This window comes from Macrobrachium rosenbergii, chromosome 50 (assembly GCF_040412425.1).
Source record: "Macrobrachium rosenbergii isolate ZJJX-2024 chromosome 50, ASM4041242v1, whole genome shotgun sequence".
Taxonomy (NCBI): domain Eukaryota; kingdom Metazoa; phylum Arthropoda; class Malacostraca; order Decapoda; family Palaemonidae; genus Macrobrachium; species Macrobrachium rosenbergii.
Window position 1 is genome coordinate 32,534,173 of NC_089790.1, and position 16,975 is coordinate 32,551,147.

At 38.6% G+C, this 16,975-nt stretch overlaps 1 protein-coding gene across 1 annotated transcript in view; it reads left to right on the forward strand.

Moving 5' to 3' along the window:
• Positions 1–3,221: 3,221 nt before the first annotated feature.
• LOC136832819 (rRNA N6-adenosine-methyltransferase ZCCHC4) overlaps positions 3,222–16,975 on the forward strand; it is a 102,827-nt gene continuing 89,073 nt past the window's right edge. The window contains exon 1 of the mRNA XM_067094439.1: positions 3,222–3,475. Coding sequence (XP_066950540.1) covers positions 3,406–3,475 — 70 coding nt within the window. The 5' untranslated portion in view covers positions 3,222–3,405. The remainder of the gene's footprint in view (positions 3,476–16,975) is intronic.

A 16,975-nucleotide genomic window follows, 5' to 3' on the forward strand; every position in this document is an offset into this window, starting at 1 on the left:
GTTGCCTTTCTTCTTCTCTTCGTTCCCATACGTTTGTAGCTGGCATAACAACCCCGTTTTCGTTCATATTCAGTGGTTGAGAAGCTAAAGCACTTGGAGTCTTAACACCAATAACTGGTCTCTTTTTACAAAACCAAGAACCAGCATTGTGGTCACCTCCACAATTGCAACATTTTGGAACAATTTTAACATTATTTTTTATTTTATCCAAACATTCTTTCGAGTCACGACTTTTGCTGCAATATCTACATTTAAAGTTACTCTCACATTTATATGCAAAATGGCCCCATTTGCTAAATTTGAAACATAACACAGGACTTTCCTTAAACACAGCAAGCCGTTTATATCCAAGGCAGGAAACAAATATTTTCTCTGGAACCTCACCACTTATAAGTGCTATCACCTGCGGTTGTAGACTAGTCTCACCTTTTTGCTTAACCTCACGTCGTTTAGCCCAAACAAACCTTTCGTCTACCAATAAATCATTTGGATCCATACATAAAGGGTAACCAAACACAATTACTTTAGTGTACTTCCCATCATCCTTTGGTTTTCCTAACACAATATCTTCAAAGCCAGTGGTAGATAAGAAATTCACAGCATTATCACCCTTAACTGTTATATACGGTCTATATTTACCTTCCTTAAACAATACTTCAAAATTTGGATGTTTTTTATAAAGTCTTACCGTCTACTGCATCTTGCCATGAAAATCCATTTCCAGTGCATTGGGAAAATACAAACACTTCGTTGAACTTAGTCCTTCATTATTGGCTTCATGACCACTACCCGGAATGATATTCGACTGCCGTGTAGTACTAGGCCCAGCAGCAGAATGATCAACCATCAAACTTGAACTAGGATTGTTATCCACATTTTTCCTACTCACTACTTTTAGTCTCTTATTGACTACAAGATTTCCATCACTCTCAGCTACTTCCATCTCACTGACTTTAGTTTTCTTCGGTTTTTCCTTCTCTCCTAGACCTAGATGTAGCAAGATAACTTATTTCACTTGTTTCACTACTTGATAAAGCCAGATCCTCTTCAACGTCTCGTACGGCATCCTTGGTTGCCATAGTAAGGCAACAAGTTGATCAAGGTCTCCAAGATAAGGCAATGAGCAATAATTGCTTGTAGCGAGCAGATCAGTCAACAAAGCGACGGAGCAAAAAAATGCACGTCTGTCGTCATCCAAAGCTCTCTTCCGAATCTTAAATATCAGAAACAGTGTAAGATAATAATTACGATAAAATCTACAATTTTGTACGATATTTTTTACTGAAAAACCCCATAATTTTGAGGAGCCAGTACGATAATTCCAATCCAAGAGTGTGGCAACACTGCCTTCAAGTCCAAGTTCAGTCCCGATAGGAAGGGGGGTGGGAAGGTGGTGACATGTAAAATTAACTGAAAATTACATATATTAATATCAAATTCATGGTTACTGAGGTTGATGAGATGAATAATGACACTCCTGATGCCCTTTAAGTCCCGATAGGAAGGGGGGAGGTGAGAAGGGGTGAAAAATAAAATTGAAAAAATTACAAGGATTAGAGTCTAATCCATAGTTTTCGAGATTGCTGGGATGAATAGAGACACTCCCGATGCCCTTCAAATCCAAGTTCAGCCCCGATAGGAATTGGGGGTGAGAAGTGGTGAAATGTAAAATGTCAAAAATGCTGGGCGATAGAACTGAAGCAACTATCTTAACAGGAATGAGAGAGAGAGAGAGAGAGAGAGTTTATTGGTTGTCATTTAGAGATATCCCAGGCAGCGCTGGGTTGGTCAGCTAGTATTGGTAATAATTTCTTTATTGCTACATCAGGAAATTATACCACCCCAAGTACCTTAGCGTTGGTAACCCTGTATATGCTGCTGGAAATAATGTGTTGGAAATGATGAATAAGGACAAAATATGTGATATTTTGTTTTTACTTGATCTTAGTGCAGTCTTTGATACACTTGTGTATGAGCTATTAATGATTTATGATCCATTTGGAATTGTTGATGAAGCCTTTGAGTATGTGGAAGACTACTTTCTTGAAATATTGTATACAAATTGGAAATTTACTCTCGTTTGTATGAAACATTAAGAAGAGGAATGCCCCAAGGAAGAACGTTAGTTCCAGCCCTATTTTATGTATGTACTGTACAACTACCAAATGTACTCACGAGATATGGGGTAAAGTTCAAGCTACTTACTGATGACATCCAAATTTATTTCACCATAAACGGTATCGAGGATAAAATGAGAAACTAAATCATGTTTCTGCTAGCATTAAGAGATGAATTCCATTTAGGCGACTTAAAACTGAATTTATGTTGGTGGGGAGGTAGGGTAAGTTATGGCGCTTTTGGAACCTTCAAGTGAATGTCAACTGCAATCTAGTCCAGACTACCGGTAGAGTCCGTGATTAGGTGTGCTGTTAGACTGCATTTTGCCTCTTCTCAAATCACCAGTGTTGTACTGGACGTTGTCACAGATATATTGCTTTAGTTTAAAAATATCTTGATGGGTATTCTATTCAGAAACTTGTGAATTATTGTCTCATCAGTAGAGTGGACTACTGCCAGTCTACTATAATCTACCTAAAATATAACTTAGGATGCTGTGAAATATACAGATTGGAGCAGCCCCATTAATAAAATTAGAACGTTTAGAAGGTGTGTATAGTGACTTCATAGGCTATCAAGATTGGATGTCCCAAGTATTTATGAGATTTATTTACTGTGCATAATATAGCCAACAATTACTGGTAACAGCACAAGACTAGTTGCAGATAGTTTCAAGTTATGTGAACCAATATGCACCTCGAATTTCTATTTTTAAAATCTTTAACTTTGCAGCGCCAATATTGTACAAAAAAAAAAAAAAACTCCCGCACGGTATTAGGAGGACTGAGAATATCAAATCTTTCAAGGAAAAATTAAGTCTTATTTTCTGAGTATCAGTATGATATAGATTTAACAATTAATGTGAAGAATGTACCTACTTACTTGTGTATACGGCAAATGAACTTGCAAGAGATCGGAGAAGCCTAATGTAAGGAAACAACATTCAAACAATTCGGAAAGCCAATGTAGTTGATACAGTAATACAGTTAAGTTCGAACTGGTGTTCACTGAGCAGAAAGTGAAATAAATATCTGAAATTTGTTTGTGAATTAAAAATTCAAATTTCATAGGAAATGAAAGTATACTGAGTAAGAAATATGTACAAAACAAAAATAAGGCACATACGAAGAGCCGGGAAATAGGTATCACCTTTCTCCGTGCAGGTTCCTATTACTACTACTATCAGTACTTGACACGTGAAATTCCATGGTTAGAAAACTGTCGCGCTCCTTGATGAAATTTTAAGTGAAGCAGGGTCGTTAAGCGGGTTACTCTGCCTTACTGGAAATGAAGGACCACGGACTTGGTGTCGATATAATAATCAACGATATACAAGCAAATCCACCCTGCCCGCACGGTGAGCTGACTTGGGTATAAGTAACCTACCGGTACTTGTTGCGATGTAGCCTCGGCTGGCTAGACCAAACTACAGGTTCTTTAGTGGCGTACTTGCCACAGCCATTACGTTAATACATTTCTGTTGTTGATGGTGCTGCCCACCAGTTTTAGGGTGGGAAAAACGAAGCAAATGAGCTTTGTTTTTCCCAAAGACGAAAACAAACCTAACATTTTCTAGAATGCCATGCCCTGCCCTGCCCTGACCTCAGGGCGCCTGATCGTTCTGCAAACTACCAACATTAACCCACGCAAAAGATACCTTACCTTATGTCAGGTGGTACATGTAGAGTGCACGTTTTGGCTTAGCCTGTGTTCCTCATATTCTTGCTCCTCCTAGCATAGGGTAGAAACCATCTTTTTAGCCTATATAGATTTACATTAATGCATAGGCTAGCTGAAGGTGTTCAGTGTACGAGACAGTGGCACTGACAGTATAGGGAATGATGGGTGCAGTGATTGAATGGTTGTAACACCAAGTTTATCTATAGATTGTAGCAAGACATCCTCATAAATAGAATTGGTTTGAACAAATGGTAAAATTTAACTTTAAACCATTGTAACAGTTTGGACATAGAATATTTTTGATGTTCATTATCTTTGTTACCCTCAGGTTTGGTAACTACCAGTTTATGTGCAAGTGGTTGCCTTGTTTAGTGCCAGTCCTTCTGGGTTGAACACAAAAACAAAAAAGATGGTTAATTTCATAAACACAAACACAAGACAGTACATGTTCTGCAATTAGCAAATAGTCTAAGTAATCACACCTAACCTAACCTAGGCTACCAGGTCCTTACTCTTGTGCATGGTTTCAGTTTGAAAATGTTCTTTGACCTTACTTTAATCTGAATGAGAATTACTGATGGACTGCAAGTCCTTGTACAGTAAACCCCCCATATTCATTGGGGGATGTGTACCACACACCCCCACGAATAGCTAGAATCTGCGAATACTTGGAACCCTTCTAAAAACCACTTAGAACTGCCTATTTTGATAGTTCAAACAAACAAAAAACACTAAAAATGCTTATGCAGGTATTATCTTACTTACGATGAGGTTAGGTTCCAAAAAAACCCATCGTTTGTTGGAAAAAACGCATCTCGAATATAGCCTAACCTACACTAGGTAGCCTAGCCTACACTATAAAGTATACTCTATACATACTTGGTATAGTAATTATTATTAATATCAGCTAATTCTGGAGATTCATGCTGAGTGACTTTTGACAGTTCAGTATAAAGAGAAATTAAATAACAAGAATTAGCTTAGCCTACACTATGGTATATAATATATACATATGCAGTAGCCTAGCCTACATTATACTGTACTCTATATTCACATACTATCGTATTATACAAACATTAACATAACGAATATGCATCTTTTCCTTGGAACTTTTAAAATGTTATGCTTTAATTCACTGTATCTATTAATATTATATATATTCTTATATTGCTTTTGTATTACAAATTACAATCATAGTGATCAATGTTTTGGTTTGGAAATCGATGATGCGGTAAGTTTATTTTACCGCTTTGAACTCAATTCAGAGCACTTTTCTTGCCTATAGTTAGCGTAAATGAATCTCTAGATACTTTATTTATATGAGTCAAGGTTATTTTTCATTATACAAAATGTTTTTAAGTTGAAATATAACTTGAATACATCTTGCTGTGAAATAAATTTAGCTATTTTTTTCATTAATAGATGATGTTGGCCGTTTGGGGGTGTTTGTTTTGTGTAAAAAAATCAAGATTCCATTTGCTATTTTCACTTGATTTCATGATAATAGGAGCTTTACTTATCGTTTATTGGCGTAAAAATAGCAGTAATGTGTTCTCTTATGCCCAGTAGTTTTGATTAAAATACTTTCTCTCCAATTTTAATTACGGTCAAGTTTCATCATGTTGCCGATGCACGATAATATATAGTCATTAGCAGCTTGAACATTGTTTTCTCAGCCTCAGCTACAACTTGCAGCTTAAATTTAGCAGTATATTTCCTTGCCAATCTTTTATCCATACTGAATAAGGGTATAATGTAAAAATATATCAGTCCTATTCTACTTAACGTCATTTGTAATATAACTTGGTAATTGTTTATTGCCGTACGATGGTTGAAATACAAGCAAAATGGCTGTTGTTATCCAATTCGGTGATAAGCAAAACAACAGTTTCTCGTTTGGTTGTTTATGCCTGTACACATTTACGCAAGAGTATAACATTACTAACAATACTTTTATCATTCTCTTTTACTTTTTTAACTAAAAGATGGGATAAAGAGATCGAAAAGAAGCCGGTCTATTGTAATTTGGTCTCTCTCGCTTCCTGATTGTACACTGCTGCCTGCGCCTGCACAAAATTTTAAAATATTTTATAAATATTGTCGTATTAGTATTAATTGCTTGCCCCATTAGAAAATCGAATTATTGTAAGGCGAATTGTCATAACTTGAGTGCTACTGAGTATTTTAATAATTTTATCACAAAAAGTGTATTTAGTCATGAAAATGAGATGGAAATACAGTAACTAGTGAATATTTCTCAGTGAAAAATACTGTGAATGGTTGAATTTCCAGGAAATAATGTGTATATATGTTCCATAGAGAAATCCACGAATAGGTGGGTCCACGAATCGTGAGACTGCGAATACAGGGGGTTTACTGCATTTCACTTTGTTTTCCCCTACCCAAAAACCCCACTTCCCACTGTGGACCCCATATTGTAGGATGGAAGGTGCGGGTGGTCTGCTGTTTCTAAAATTACTCATTTGCTAATAAAATGAGTGTCTAAAACAAAATGCTGAAAGCAAGCATTCAAACAAAGAAAGATTATATTTTCATGTCCAAAATGCAATAATAGTTTCAAGTAAAATAATACCCAACAAACAAAATGATCAGAAATGCATAGTTTAGAAGGTAAAATGTATCCATTTGATGAGAGATTAATGTGTCACATAATTAACCCTATGTTAATTTCATAAAATAAAAATGTGATCAAACTAGATTAGATTATGAGACATGAGACCATTTTGTTCCAGCCACATTTGACAGAATTAGAAATATATTGGTTAGGTTAAGGCTATGGCAGCAGTTGCTCTTACATTTGGCTAGACAAATTTGCCAAACTAGCAACCAAAACTAAGGCAATGGCTAGGTTAACCTGCTCTGATATGTTGATCCATCTTTTGTGAAAAGCTGCTTAGTGGGGTGTATCTGCAATTTGTAAAGTTAGGGGCACAAGCCTTGGAATTACTTTATTGAATTACAGTTAGGCTACACTGAGTAACTGGAGTACCTGACCTTTGAATATGGTGAAATCTCATTGGATTACTGACCCTCGTCCTTACTAGCAGATAATTATTGGAAAATCTGTTTTCTTTATAGCCTGAGACACAATTTTATGAACTGATGTGGTGGCTGCTACGGATCCTAGGCTAACTAGTTAAGTGATTTTTTTCAAAATTACACTCTTAGGAATGATTACACATGCTGTTTCTTGAATGTCATTGGCTGTGACGGTGCCATATTGGATTGCAGCTCTGTGGCCTTAAATAGCAGTCATTTAGAGGATAACTAATGTACTTTTGATTTATGTTGTTGTTCAAAATCGAGATGCAACGAAAATCTTATGTAATAAAATGGTTATTTAAATTGTATTGTATATGAACACAATTCAGTCACCACATGCTGAAAATGTTAAGCTACCAGAGTCAAACCTTTAGCTTAGACTAAATTCCAGAAAGACATTGTTATTTTACATAGAGGAAACTTAATATGAAAGTGTTTGATTTACATAGAGGAAACTTAATATGAAAGTGTTTGGAAGCCTCTTATGCTACTTACTGTCATTGCTGATGCCACCATAGGCAAGTCATGGAAGTCCAGTCTTTAATGGTATGAATATTAAACCGAAATTTTGAAAAAAAAATCCATAAAGACTTGTTTCTATAGAAATATAAACCATTGCCTTTTATATAGGAGTTGGTAACAAGGTTGTGAACTGGTGGCTGTTGGGTGTGATTGAGGGAATACTCCTCACTCGCCTTACGTCACCGTTTACTTTTTTCCTCCTGTCGTTGAATGATTGTTGGATGAGTAGGTTTCCATTTTGCTTATTTTTACTTGTTTTTATCTTTGCTTTTTATTTTAAGCGTGGAGAAAAAACGATGATCAGTGGCATTGTGAGGGGTGTTGGCCTCCTTTTTGGCACTTCATATCCCCCTGTAATAGTAGATCCCCGCTGGTACTGTTCCTTTTGTAGGGGGAAGGCATTCTTTCCTCTGCAAAGAGTGTGCTGATTGGACTGCTCTGTAATGGGAGAAGTTTGGAAGGAAAAGGAACGACAAGCTGGTTTCATCGATGACTGCCAAATCCTTCTGGTTCCTTTCTTTCTCCCTCCTCCATTCCTATTCTTCTGTCTACCAGTAGGTAGTACTATTTCCTCTCAGGGCTTAAAGTACTTGAACTGTGAAGGAGTCTGGCCACACCTTCTCTTCAGAGGATAATGCTGCTGTTGGAGATGGTGCACCAGTTGCTGTCCCCTCATTCATATCTGATCTTGGCATTCCAGGTATGAAGAAAACATCTTCCTTGGAATACCAGCAACAGGTCTGCCCTACACTGAACCTCCCTGATAGTCCATCTTTTGCAGAGTTCCTGGGCAACTTAGGCTGAGGAGAAGAAAGAGCTCTCTCCTTTGTCAGCTCCCTGCTCCTGCTGTGTCTGCAGCTGTGCCGGCTTCCTTGACTGCTGTGAAGGAGGGGGAACCTACTGTAGAATTAGTGCTTTCAGTAGCTGATCCTCTGGTTGCTTTGCATTCTTTGGTTTCTGCCTTGTCCTTACCTATAGTGTTGAAGACCAGCAAGCCTCAGGAGAAGATAGGGAAGAAGTGCCCCTGGCATTATCAAGCTTGTTTTTGTTCTCCTCATTGCCCTTGGCTTCTCATCCCTTGTGCAGGAGGAAGAGGTGGAAAGGGAAGTTTAAGCCCCTGTGCAAGAAATCGCAGTGAAGTCGTGTGTGTACTTCTTCTTAGGGCAGGGGGAGTAGGGGGTCTCAGTCACTTGCATGCAATTGCTAAGCCTCTGGCAGGGCAGGTGCTCCCATACCTACCCATTTAGAAGACAGGACTGCTCCTGCCTGTCTAAATATGATCCTTAAGGGTTGTTGCTGGATGAGAGAGTGAGTCTTGCTTGCTCTGGGCTTGCTTGGTCTCAAAATCACATGCACATGGTTGCCCAGGAAAGCCCCTCCTCTTATGCCTTCAAGGAGACAAACAGGGAGGGGCTATATGCAACCTGTTTGTTTGTTGCATGTGAGATCTTTGGACAATGCAAGCTCTGACAACAGGGCAGGCTTTCCCCTCATTTCCTTCTTGAGGGCACATAGGGAAAGGTGAACATTGCCTTCCCACACTCTATCCTAGTAGAGAGAAAATGATTGGGGGTTGGAGATTGGTGATTGATCTCATTGTGTTGAACAAGTTTATTCTTCAGACTCATTTCAGGATGAAAACTGTTCATTGCTGGAATCCATCAGGGAGGGCAACTTCATGCTTTTGATGGACCTGAAGGATGTGTACTTTGAAGTACCCATCCATCAGGCCTCTCGGAAGTTCCTGTGTTTGTCTTTAGAGGGACTGTATACCAGTTCAAAGTTATGTGCTTTTGACTAACAATGGCCCCACAGGTGTTCACCTGGGCTTTCACCTTGGGTCTGGCATGGGCTCGCTTACTGTGTTACCTGGTTGCCTGGTTAGTCCTGGCAAATTCTGAGATGCATCTGCCCCAGGACAGAGACTGTCTTTTCTCTTTTTGCCACGAGCTGGGGATCATGGTAAATTTTGAGATGTCGGATCATACTCCCAGGCAGCAGACAAAGTATCTGGGCTTGCTCATGGATTTGAGAGCCTTCCCAATAGACTCTTAAGAGAGCAAGCTCAGAATGGTCACAGTGCAGTTCATGGCTAGGCAGGAAGAACCAGCTTGGCTTTGGTAAGTTGTCCTTGGTCATCTGTTATCCCTGGAGAAAGCTTGTGCCTCACAAGAGAAGCCACCTACACTTGCTTCAGTGTCAACTGCAGCTCTATTGGTTACCTCTCTGAGACCCTTCTCAACTTGTGCCCTGAGTCAAGAGGTTAGTGAGGATCTAGTGTGTTGGATGACTGTCTGGAACCTCTTGTTGGGATTCCTCTGAACTCTCCTCCTCCAGAGATACTTTTGTTTCAGATGCATGGAAATACAGTCGTACCCTGAACTTACATGAGGTTAGGTTCCAGAACCCCTCGCCCAAGGTGAATTTTCACGTAAGTTTAGCACGGCCTTTAAAAATGCTAATAAACTTTATTTTCTAAAGTTTAAACACTAAATATGACCTTAATCATGCTCCCAAATTATTAAGCTAACTTTTAAATGTAAGTTACTATAATTTCATTTAAAAGTTAGCATAATACATTACCCTTAAAAAAGGAAATAAATGGTTGACATAAAAATAGAGAGTTGGAAGAGAATTTGTTTCCCCCCTTCTGACCTATCTATTTTTAGAAGTTTTCTCAACCTCTTTTTAATAACTTCTTTATTCTACGTCTCTTTTTCTTTGTTTTGAAATGCTTTTTTATGAACAAATAGTGTTTCTTATTTGGACTAATACAACTCTTAGTTATTATGTCTCTATGTTAAAGAACTTATTTGCCACACTAGCGCATTTACACTTTGTAGGCGCTACAGGTAAAATTAGATCAATTTAAACTGTCAACAGTACAAGTAAATATGTACAGAGAAATAATAAGTTGTAAAATGTGAGAGAGAACAGAGAGAGAGAGAGAGAGAGAGAGAGAGAGAGAGAGAGAGAGAGAGAGAGAGAGAGAGAGAGAGAGAGAGAGAGAGAGATTGTCCTTACTTCAGATATCAAGTTAAACTATTTATGAATTATTATGGAGACAGAATAACATGAGAGAAAGAAGTTATTCTTACATTAGATATCAAAAGATGGAAATTCATGATTTATGAAGGAAAAAGAAAGAAGAGAGAGAGATAGTACCAGAAATCCTTTGACATGCTGGGGGCAACAATTGACATTTGGCAGCTTTGCCCTCGCCCTTCTCTTCAAAGGTTTCATGAAAGATCAAGAAATGATGTTTGTTTAAAATGTCACATAATTTACTATAGAAATGTATAAATTTTGTAATTACAATTATATAATTATTATTTAATCTTATTAATATTTGAAAATTAGTACTTATTATTAGGTAAATCATTTATTTATCAACAAACAAATGAACACATGCATGTAACCATAAAAATTCTCTCATCTCTTACTGAGATGAGAGAATTTCTATGGTTATATGTGTATGTTTATGTTTTGTTGATAAATAAATGATTTACCTAATAATAGGTACTAATTTTCAAATATTAATAAGATTAACAAGATTGAATAATAATAATAATAATAATAATAATAATAATACAGTAAACCCCCCGTATTCGCGGTCTCACGATTCGTGGACTCACCTATTCGCGGATTTCTTTATGGAACACATACACATTATTCGCTGAAAATTCGCCCATTCACAGTATTTGTCTTTGAGAAATATTCACTAATTACTGTATTTTCATCTCATTTTCATGACTAAATGCACTTTTTGTGATAAAATTATAAAAATACTCAGGTAGTGCTCAAGTTATGATAATTCGCCTTACGATAATTCGATTTTGCAATGGGGTAAGCAATTAATACTGATACGACAATATTTATAAAATATTTTAAAATTTCGCACGGGCGCAGGCAGCAGTGTACAATCAGGCAGCAAGAGAGACCAAATTACAATAGACCACCTTCTTTTCCTCCATCTCTTTATCCCATCTTCTAGGTAAAAAAGCAAAAGAGAATGATAAAAGTATGTTAGTAACGTTATACTCTTGCATAAATGCGTACAGCCATAAGCAACCGACCGAGAAACTGTTGTTTTGCTTATCACCGAATTGGATAACAGCCGTTTTGCTTGTATTTCAACCATCGTAAAGTTAAACGTTTACCATAGTTATATTACAAATGAAGTTAAGTAGAATAGGACTGATATATTTTTACATTATACCCTTATTCAGTATGGATAAAAGATTGGCAAGGAAATATACTGCTAAATTTAAGCAGCAAGTTGTAGCTGAAGCTGAGATAACAGTGTTCAAGCTGCTAATGACTATAAATTAACGTGCATCGGCAACATGGATGAAACTCTACCGTAATTAAAATTGGAGAGAAAGTATTTTAATCAAAACTGCTGGGCGTGAAAGAACACATTACTGCTATTTTTACGCCGATAAACGATAAACATGTAAAGCTCGTATTATGATGAAATCAAGTGAAAATAGTGAACAGAATCTTGATTTTTTTTTACTCAAAACAAACGCCCCTCAAATGGCCAACGTCATCTAGTAACGAAAAAAATAGCTAAGTTAATTTCACAACAAGATGTATTTAAGTTATATTTCAACTTAAAAACACTTTGTATAACGAAAAATAACCTTGTCCCCTATAAATAAAGTATCTAGAGATTCATTTATGCTAACTAGAAGCAAGAAAAGTGCTCTGAACTGAGTTAAATAAAGCGAAATAAACACCGCGTAATCGATTTCCAAGCCGCGTAATCAATTTCCAAACCAAAACTGATCACTATGATAACAATTTATATAAGAATATATACAATATTATTGGATACAGTGAACTAAGGGATAACATTTTAAAAGATCCATGGTAAAGATGCATATTCATTATGCTGATGTTTGTATAATACGTTATGTGAATATAGAGTACAGTATAATGTAGGCTAGGCTACCGTATATGTATACGATATACCATAGTGTAGGCTAAGCTAATTCTTGTTTGTTATTCAATTTCTCTTTGTATTGAATTATCATAAGTCACTCTGCATGAACCTCCAGAATTAGCTGATATTAATAATTACTATACTGTGTATGTAGAGAGTATACTTTATAGTGTAGGGTAGGCTACCATATATGTATACTGCACATGGTACCGAATGCCCGGTGTAAGCTAGGCTATATTCGAGATATGTTTTTTCCAACAAACGATGGGTTTGTGTATAAGCATTTTTAGTTTTTTTGTGTGTTTGAACTATCAAAATAGGCAGTTCTACGTGTCTTTAGAAGGGTTCTAAGTATTCGCAAGTTTTAGCTATTTGTGGGGGGGTGTGGTATGCATCCCCCAAAAATACAGGGGTCTACTGTATAACTGTAATTACAAAATTCATACATTTCTGTAGTAAATTATGTGATATTTTAAACAAATATCATTTCCTGATCTTTCATGAAACCTTTGAAGAGAGGGGTAGGGCAAAGCTGTCGCGTGTCTGTGAAAAAATCGTGTATGACAATTAGTTAGGTTCCAATGAAAAGTTTGCGTGTCTGTGAATTCGCGCAACTTGAATTGTGTAAGATCGAGGTATTACTGTACAGGCATTTCAGGAACAGTTGATAGGTCCTTCGATAGTGCTGATGTTTCGACAACACAACTGCAGTGGCTTGTAGTGGCTTATGTCAACAAATGGAGAAGGATGGTGTCAGTTGGCATTGCAGTAGTGGAAACTTCCTGTCACCTTTTCTTCAGTATCAGATCCATGGGCGGTGACAGAAGACCTACACCCCTGGGACAATCTGGATGTGCCTTCCTGTCCATCAGCTTGGTTTGCAGGGTGTCAACAGAGTGTTCATTACCCTGGCAATGACCCTGGTCTATTTTTTGTGACTGGTTTTGTAGAAGGGGGTCTCTTCATTCAGAGCATCAGTTCAATAGATCAGAATTTCTCATTCACCTTTGTTGAGACAAGCTCCTTTCAGTCTCTTCATTGAAAGGCTAGTGTTCAGACTTGTTGCAGGTTTTAAGGCTGAAAGGGCTAGATCTCACCATTTTATATAAGTGACTTAACAAGCAATTACATAGTTACCAGCTTCCTACCATGGCAAACCAAAAATTCAAATTTCGTCCTGCACACTATTGGGACTGACTGGTACAACTCAGCAGGTAACTTTAATTTGTTTTCTGCTGGTGGTTTTTGGGCAGTACCTTTCGTCATTTGTTGGATTTTTTGTTCCAGTATTGGTGATGTATTCGCATTTTGTGTGGCTTTTTTCAGTTAGTGAATTGTTAGCTTTGGTTAGCATTTTTTCCCTAAGATGTCAGATTCTAGTTCTTCTAGTGTTTGGTTTTATACCGAGTGTTGTAAGACTAGATTAAGTAAAGTGACATATGATTCTCATACTGAGTTTATAAAATGTAGGGGATGGGATTGTAATGGGGAGATTACATGTCCAGAATGCCAGGATTGGGATGAACATCAATGGAAGGTTTACAGATCTCATTCTGATAAACTTGATAGAGATAGGAAGAGGAAGGCAGCTCTTATAGCCAAAAATAGAGCTAGCGTGGAGGCTACTCCTTTGCCTTCTGTGGCTGAGGGTAGAGCTATTTCTTCTCCTCTTATCCCATCTTTTTTTCCCATCCTGAGTCCTCCTACTGTATTACCGTGAACTCCTTTACCAAGTTCTCATGCTTCTGATCTCAACACCATTTCCAGTCTTGAATCTAGGTTCGATAAGAAGTTTGAGTTCCTGGCCAATACGGTCATGGAACTAGGTTTATCTTTTAAAGCTTTTGTGGATAAAGACAAACTGGAATGATTACATGCGGGCAATTGGGGGTATTCCCACCTACTGGACGGTGGTTACTGCCTAACCACCTTGTTCAAGAGTTTAATGGCTGTTTCCAGCTTCACTGTAAGTAATTCCTAATGTAAAGGACCTCAGGTTTGTATAGTCAGGAAAAATAGTATTTACTTTAAAAAATTGTGATTTTGCACTGCGTTAGGCCTAGCTGGTAGTGCAAGTGAACATGGAAAAAATAAATAACAGTGTGAGTCTTATTGACCAAAGTTTTATGGATATTAGCAATATGAAGAGGGCAAGGATGAATAGTGATGATGATCCTAGGAAGCAATTTTTATTGAGCGAGCTTCCTGACATGCATGCAATGAGAGAAGATCAGTTGAGGAAATTCCGAAAATTAGTTTTGCAAGCTGTGAACACTGTTATGGAGTAACCTTTTTTCAACACACAATATCACACTCACACCACGCATATGATGCAATCATCTCAGCAATATTCATGTCACACACATCACACTGAGCATTCACCATATTCCATGACCACACCTCCATCTGAGATCCACATTACACACCATCCCCTTTCAATATAGAGACTGCTATTACTTCACATGAAGGTCAAACAAACCAAGCCTACAATGCTCCTTACTAAGGCAGCACTTTTGAATTGTAGACCTATAGGTACTTGGATTATGTTAATGGAATTATGGTTTTTCACAGACTTCCGGAAAGGACTTTTTTATTTTCTATATATATATATATATTTTTTAGACCGGGCCATTTTATTTCCCAATGAAAAAAGTTATACATTAATTAGAAAGAAAGGGTTCATATAATTGTACATTGATTATGTTAGTGAAAGTATGGTTTGTCACAAACTTCTTTAAACTTCTTGAAAGGACTTTTTTACTTATAGGACTTACCTGGTAGTTACATATAGCTGTCGTCTCTGACGCGGCAGAATTTTAAATTTTGGCATAGCGCTAAAAACATCTAGGTGATCCCTCTACCAGCGCCCTCTATAGGTAACAAGGAACTATCCCAACAATGTTCTAGAACCCATTAAGTTTTCTGCCGAGAGACCGGTAACACGGTCTCGTTTGTGGTTGAATTTTTGTCTGCAATTTATACTTAAGTATTTCTTTGTGGTTTTTGCTAGCTAGCGCTTTGCTTTTGTGGTCGGAATTAATTCTTTGTACAACATGTCTGATTCTGGTTCCCAGTATAGATATTGTGCTTTAGGCTGTAGGACTCGTTTGCCTAAGGCGGCTATCGACCCCATTCAGTTTGCTCTTCATGTAGGGGTAAATTTTGTAATTCAGAGAATACATGTGAGGAATGTATGCATCTAACAACGGATGAATGGTCAGCCTTAGAAAAATATCTACGGAAGTTAGAAAAGGACAGAGTTAGGAAAGCTTCATAGAGGTCATCATCTGCTAAGTCTGTAGGGCAGGTAATTCAATCTGTTAACCCCTCTCCTATTAACTCTCCTTTGTCCGACCCTGTTGATCCCAATCCTATCACCGTGTCAGAGTTAAAAGTCCAAATGGACACTAAATTTTCAGCTGTGCTTTCAGCCATCCAGACGATGGGCCAAGCCATTGAAAAATTGGCTCCTCGAAGTGAAGTGTTAGTGGAGGAGGTGTCTGTTATCGCCCACTCGTTCTCCCAGGTCTAGACCTCTGTCGGACTCCCTGGTTCAGGAGAGGGCATGTCGAAAACCGAAAGGAGGCGAGTGGGGCTTGCTCCCAAAGCAGTCACCCCCTCAAGTATTCCTGTTGTGCATTCCCAGGATGCTTCCATGACGCCATAGAAAAGGCGCTGCTGGGGATGTGTCTTCTAGTGGTGATGATTCGTTGACTCTTCCTCGAAGTGGGCGCTTCAAGCATTCTTCTCGCCCTCTCAAGAGGTCTCGCGCCGTCTCTCCTGCAGCGATTCCGAGAAAAGATCGTTGACGGATCCGCATGCGGGCTGTAGCTTCTGGGAGGATCCTGAACCTTTTTCCTCCTCCTCTTGATGTAGATCAGCCCCTCGCCGGAAGGAACCTACGCGTACTATTGCCGTAATAAGCGTGTTTCCGTTCCAGGAGCGTCTACATCTCGTCCAGCCTCATCGCAGATAGTGCCTCCTCCTACTACCGGTCAACAAGATCCCGTTTTGTCGCTCAAGTCACGGACAAATTGGCGGATCTTATTCAGTTCTTTGTGGGCGCTCGTGCTGCTTCGGGGAGCACCTGTTGCGGAGACACTTCCTTGAATGCGCCACAAGTCTTGACTCAAGAGCCTCCCCGCCGCATGCACCAATGAAGAGGCTCAACCAGACGCTTCAGCATTCTTCTCTGGCTCGGATTCGCCACGTTCGGTTGACGTAATCGCCACTTCAGCATGGCGCCGGCGCCACTTCAACAGCGCAGCGCCACTTCAGCTTGCGCGCGCCACACTTGTGACTGGTTCGCGCCACACTTGACGGATTCGCGCCACATCGGCATGGTCGTAAGACTTTAGATTCCGCGACGACCTACTTTTCGTCAGGAAACTGTTCCTGTGCACCAATTGTCTCCTGTGTCTTCTGTAGACGAAGAAATCAAGAAGATGTAGAAATAGAAGAAGAGGACTTTCCAGGAATTAAAGAGAAATCTTCGGGTTATAAGGAGTTACTCAAGTTTTTCGTGGAAAACTTTGGGGACTCTTTTAAGCCTTCGACTCCGGCTTCTCCCAGATCGCAGTTTAAGAGGGATAACGCCTCGGACCCAGCTCCTTTTACACGCCTAGTTTTGGCGATTTCGGCCAA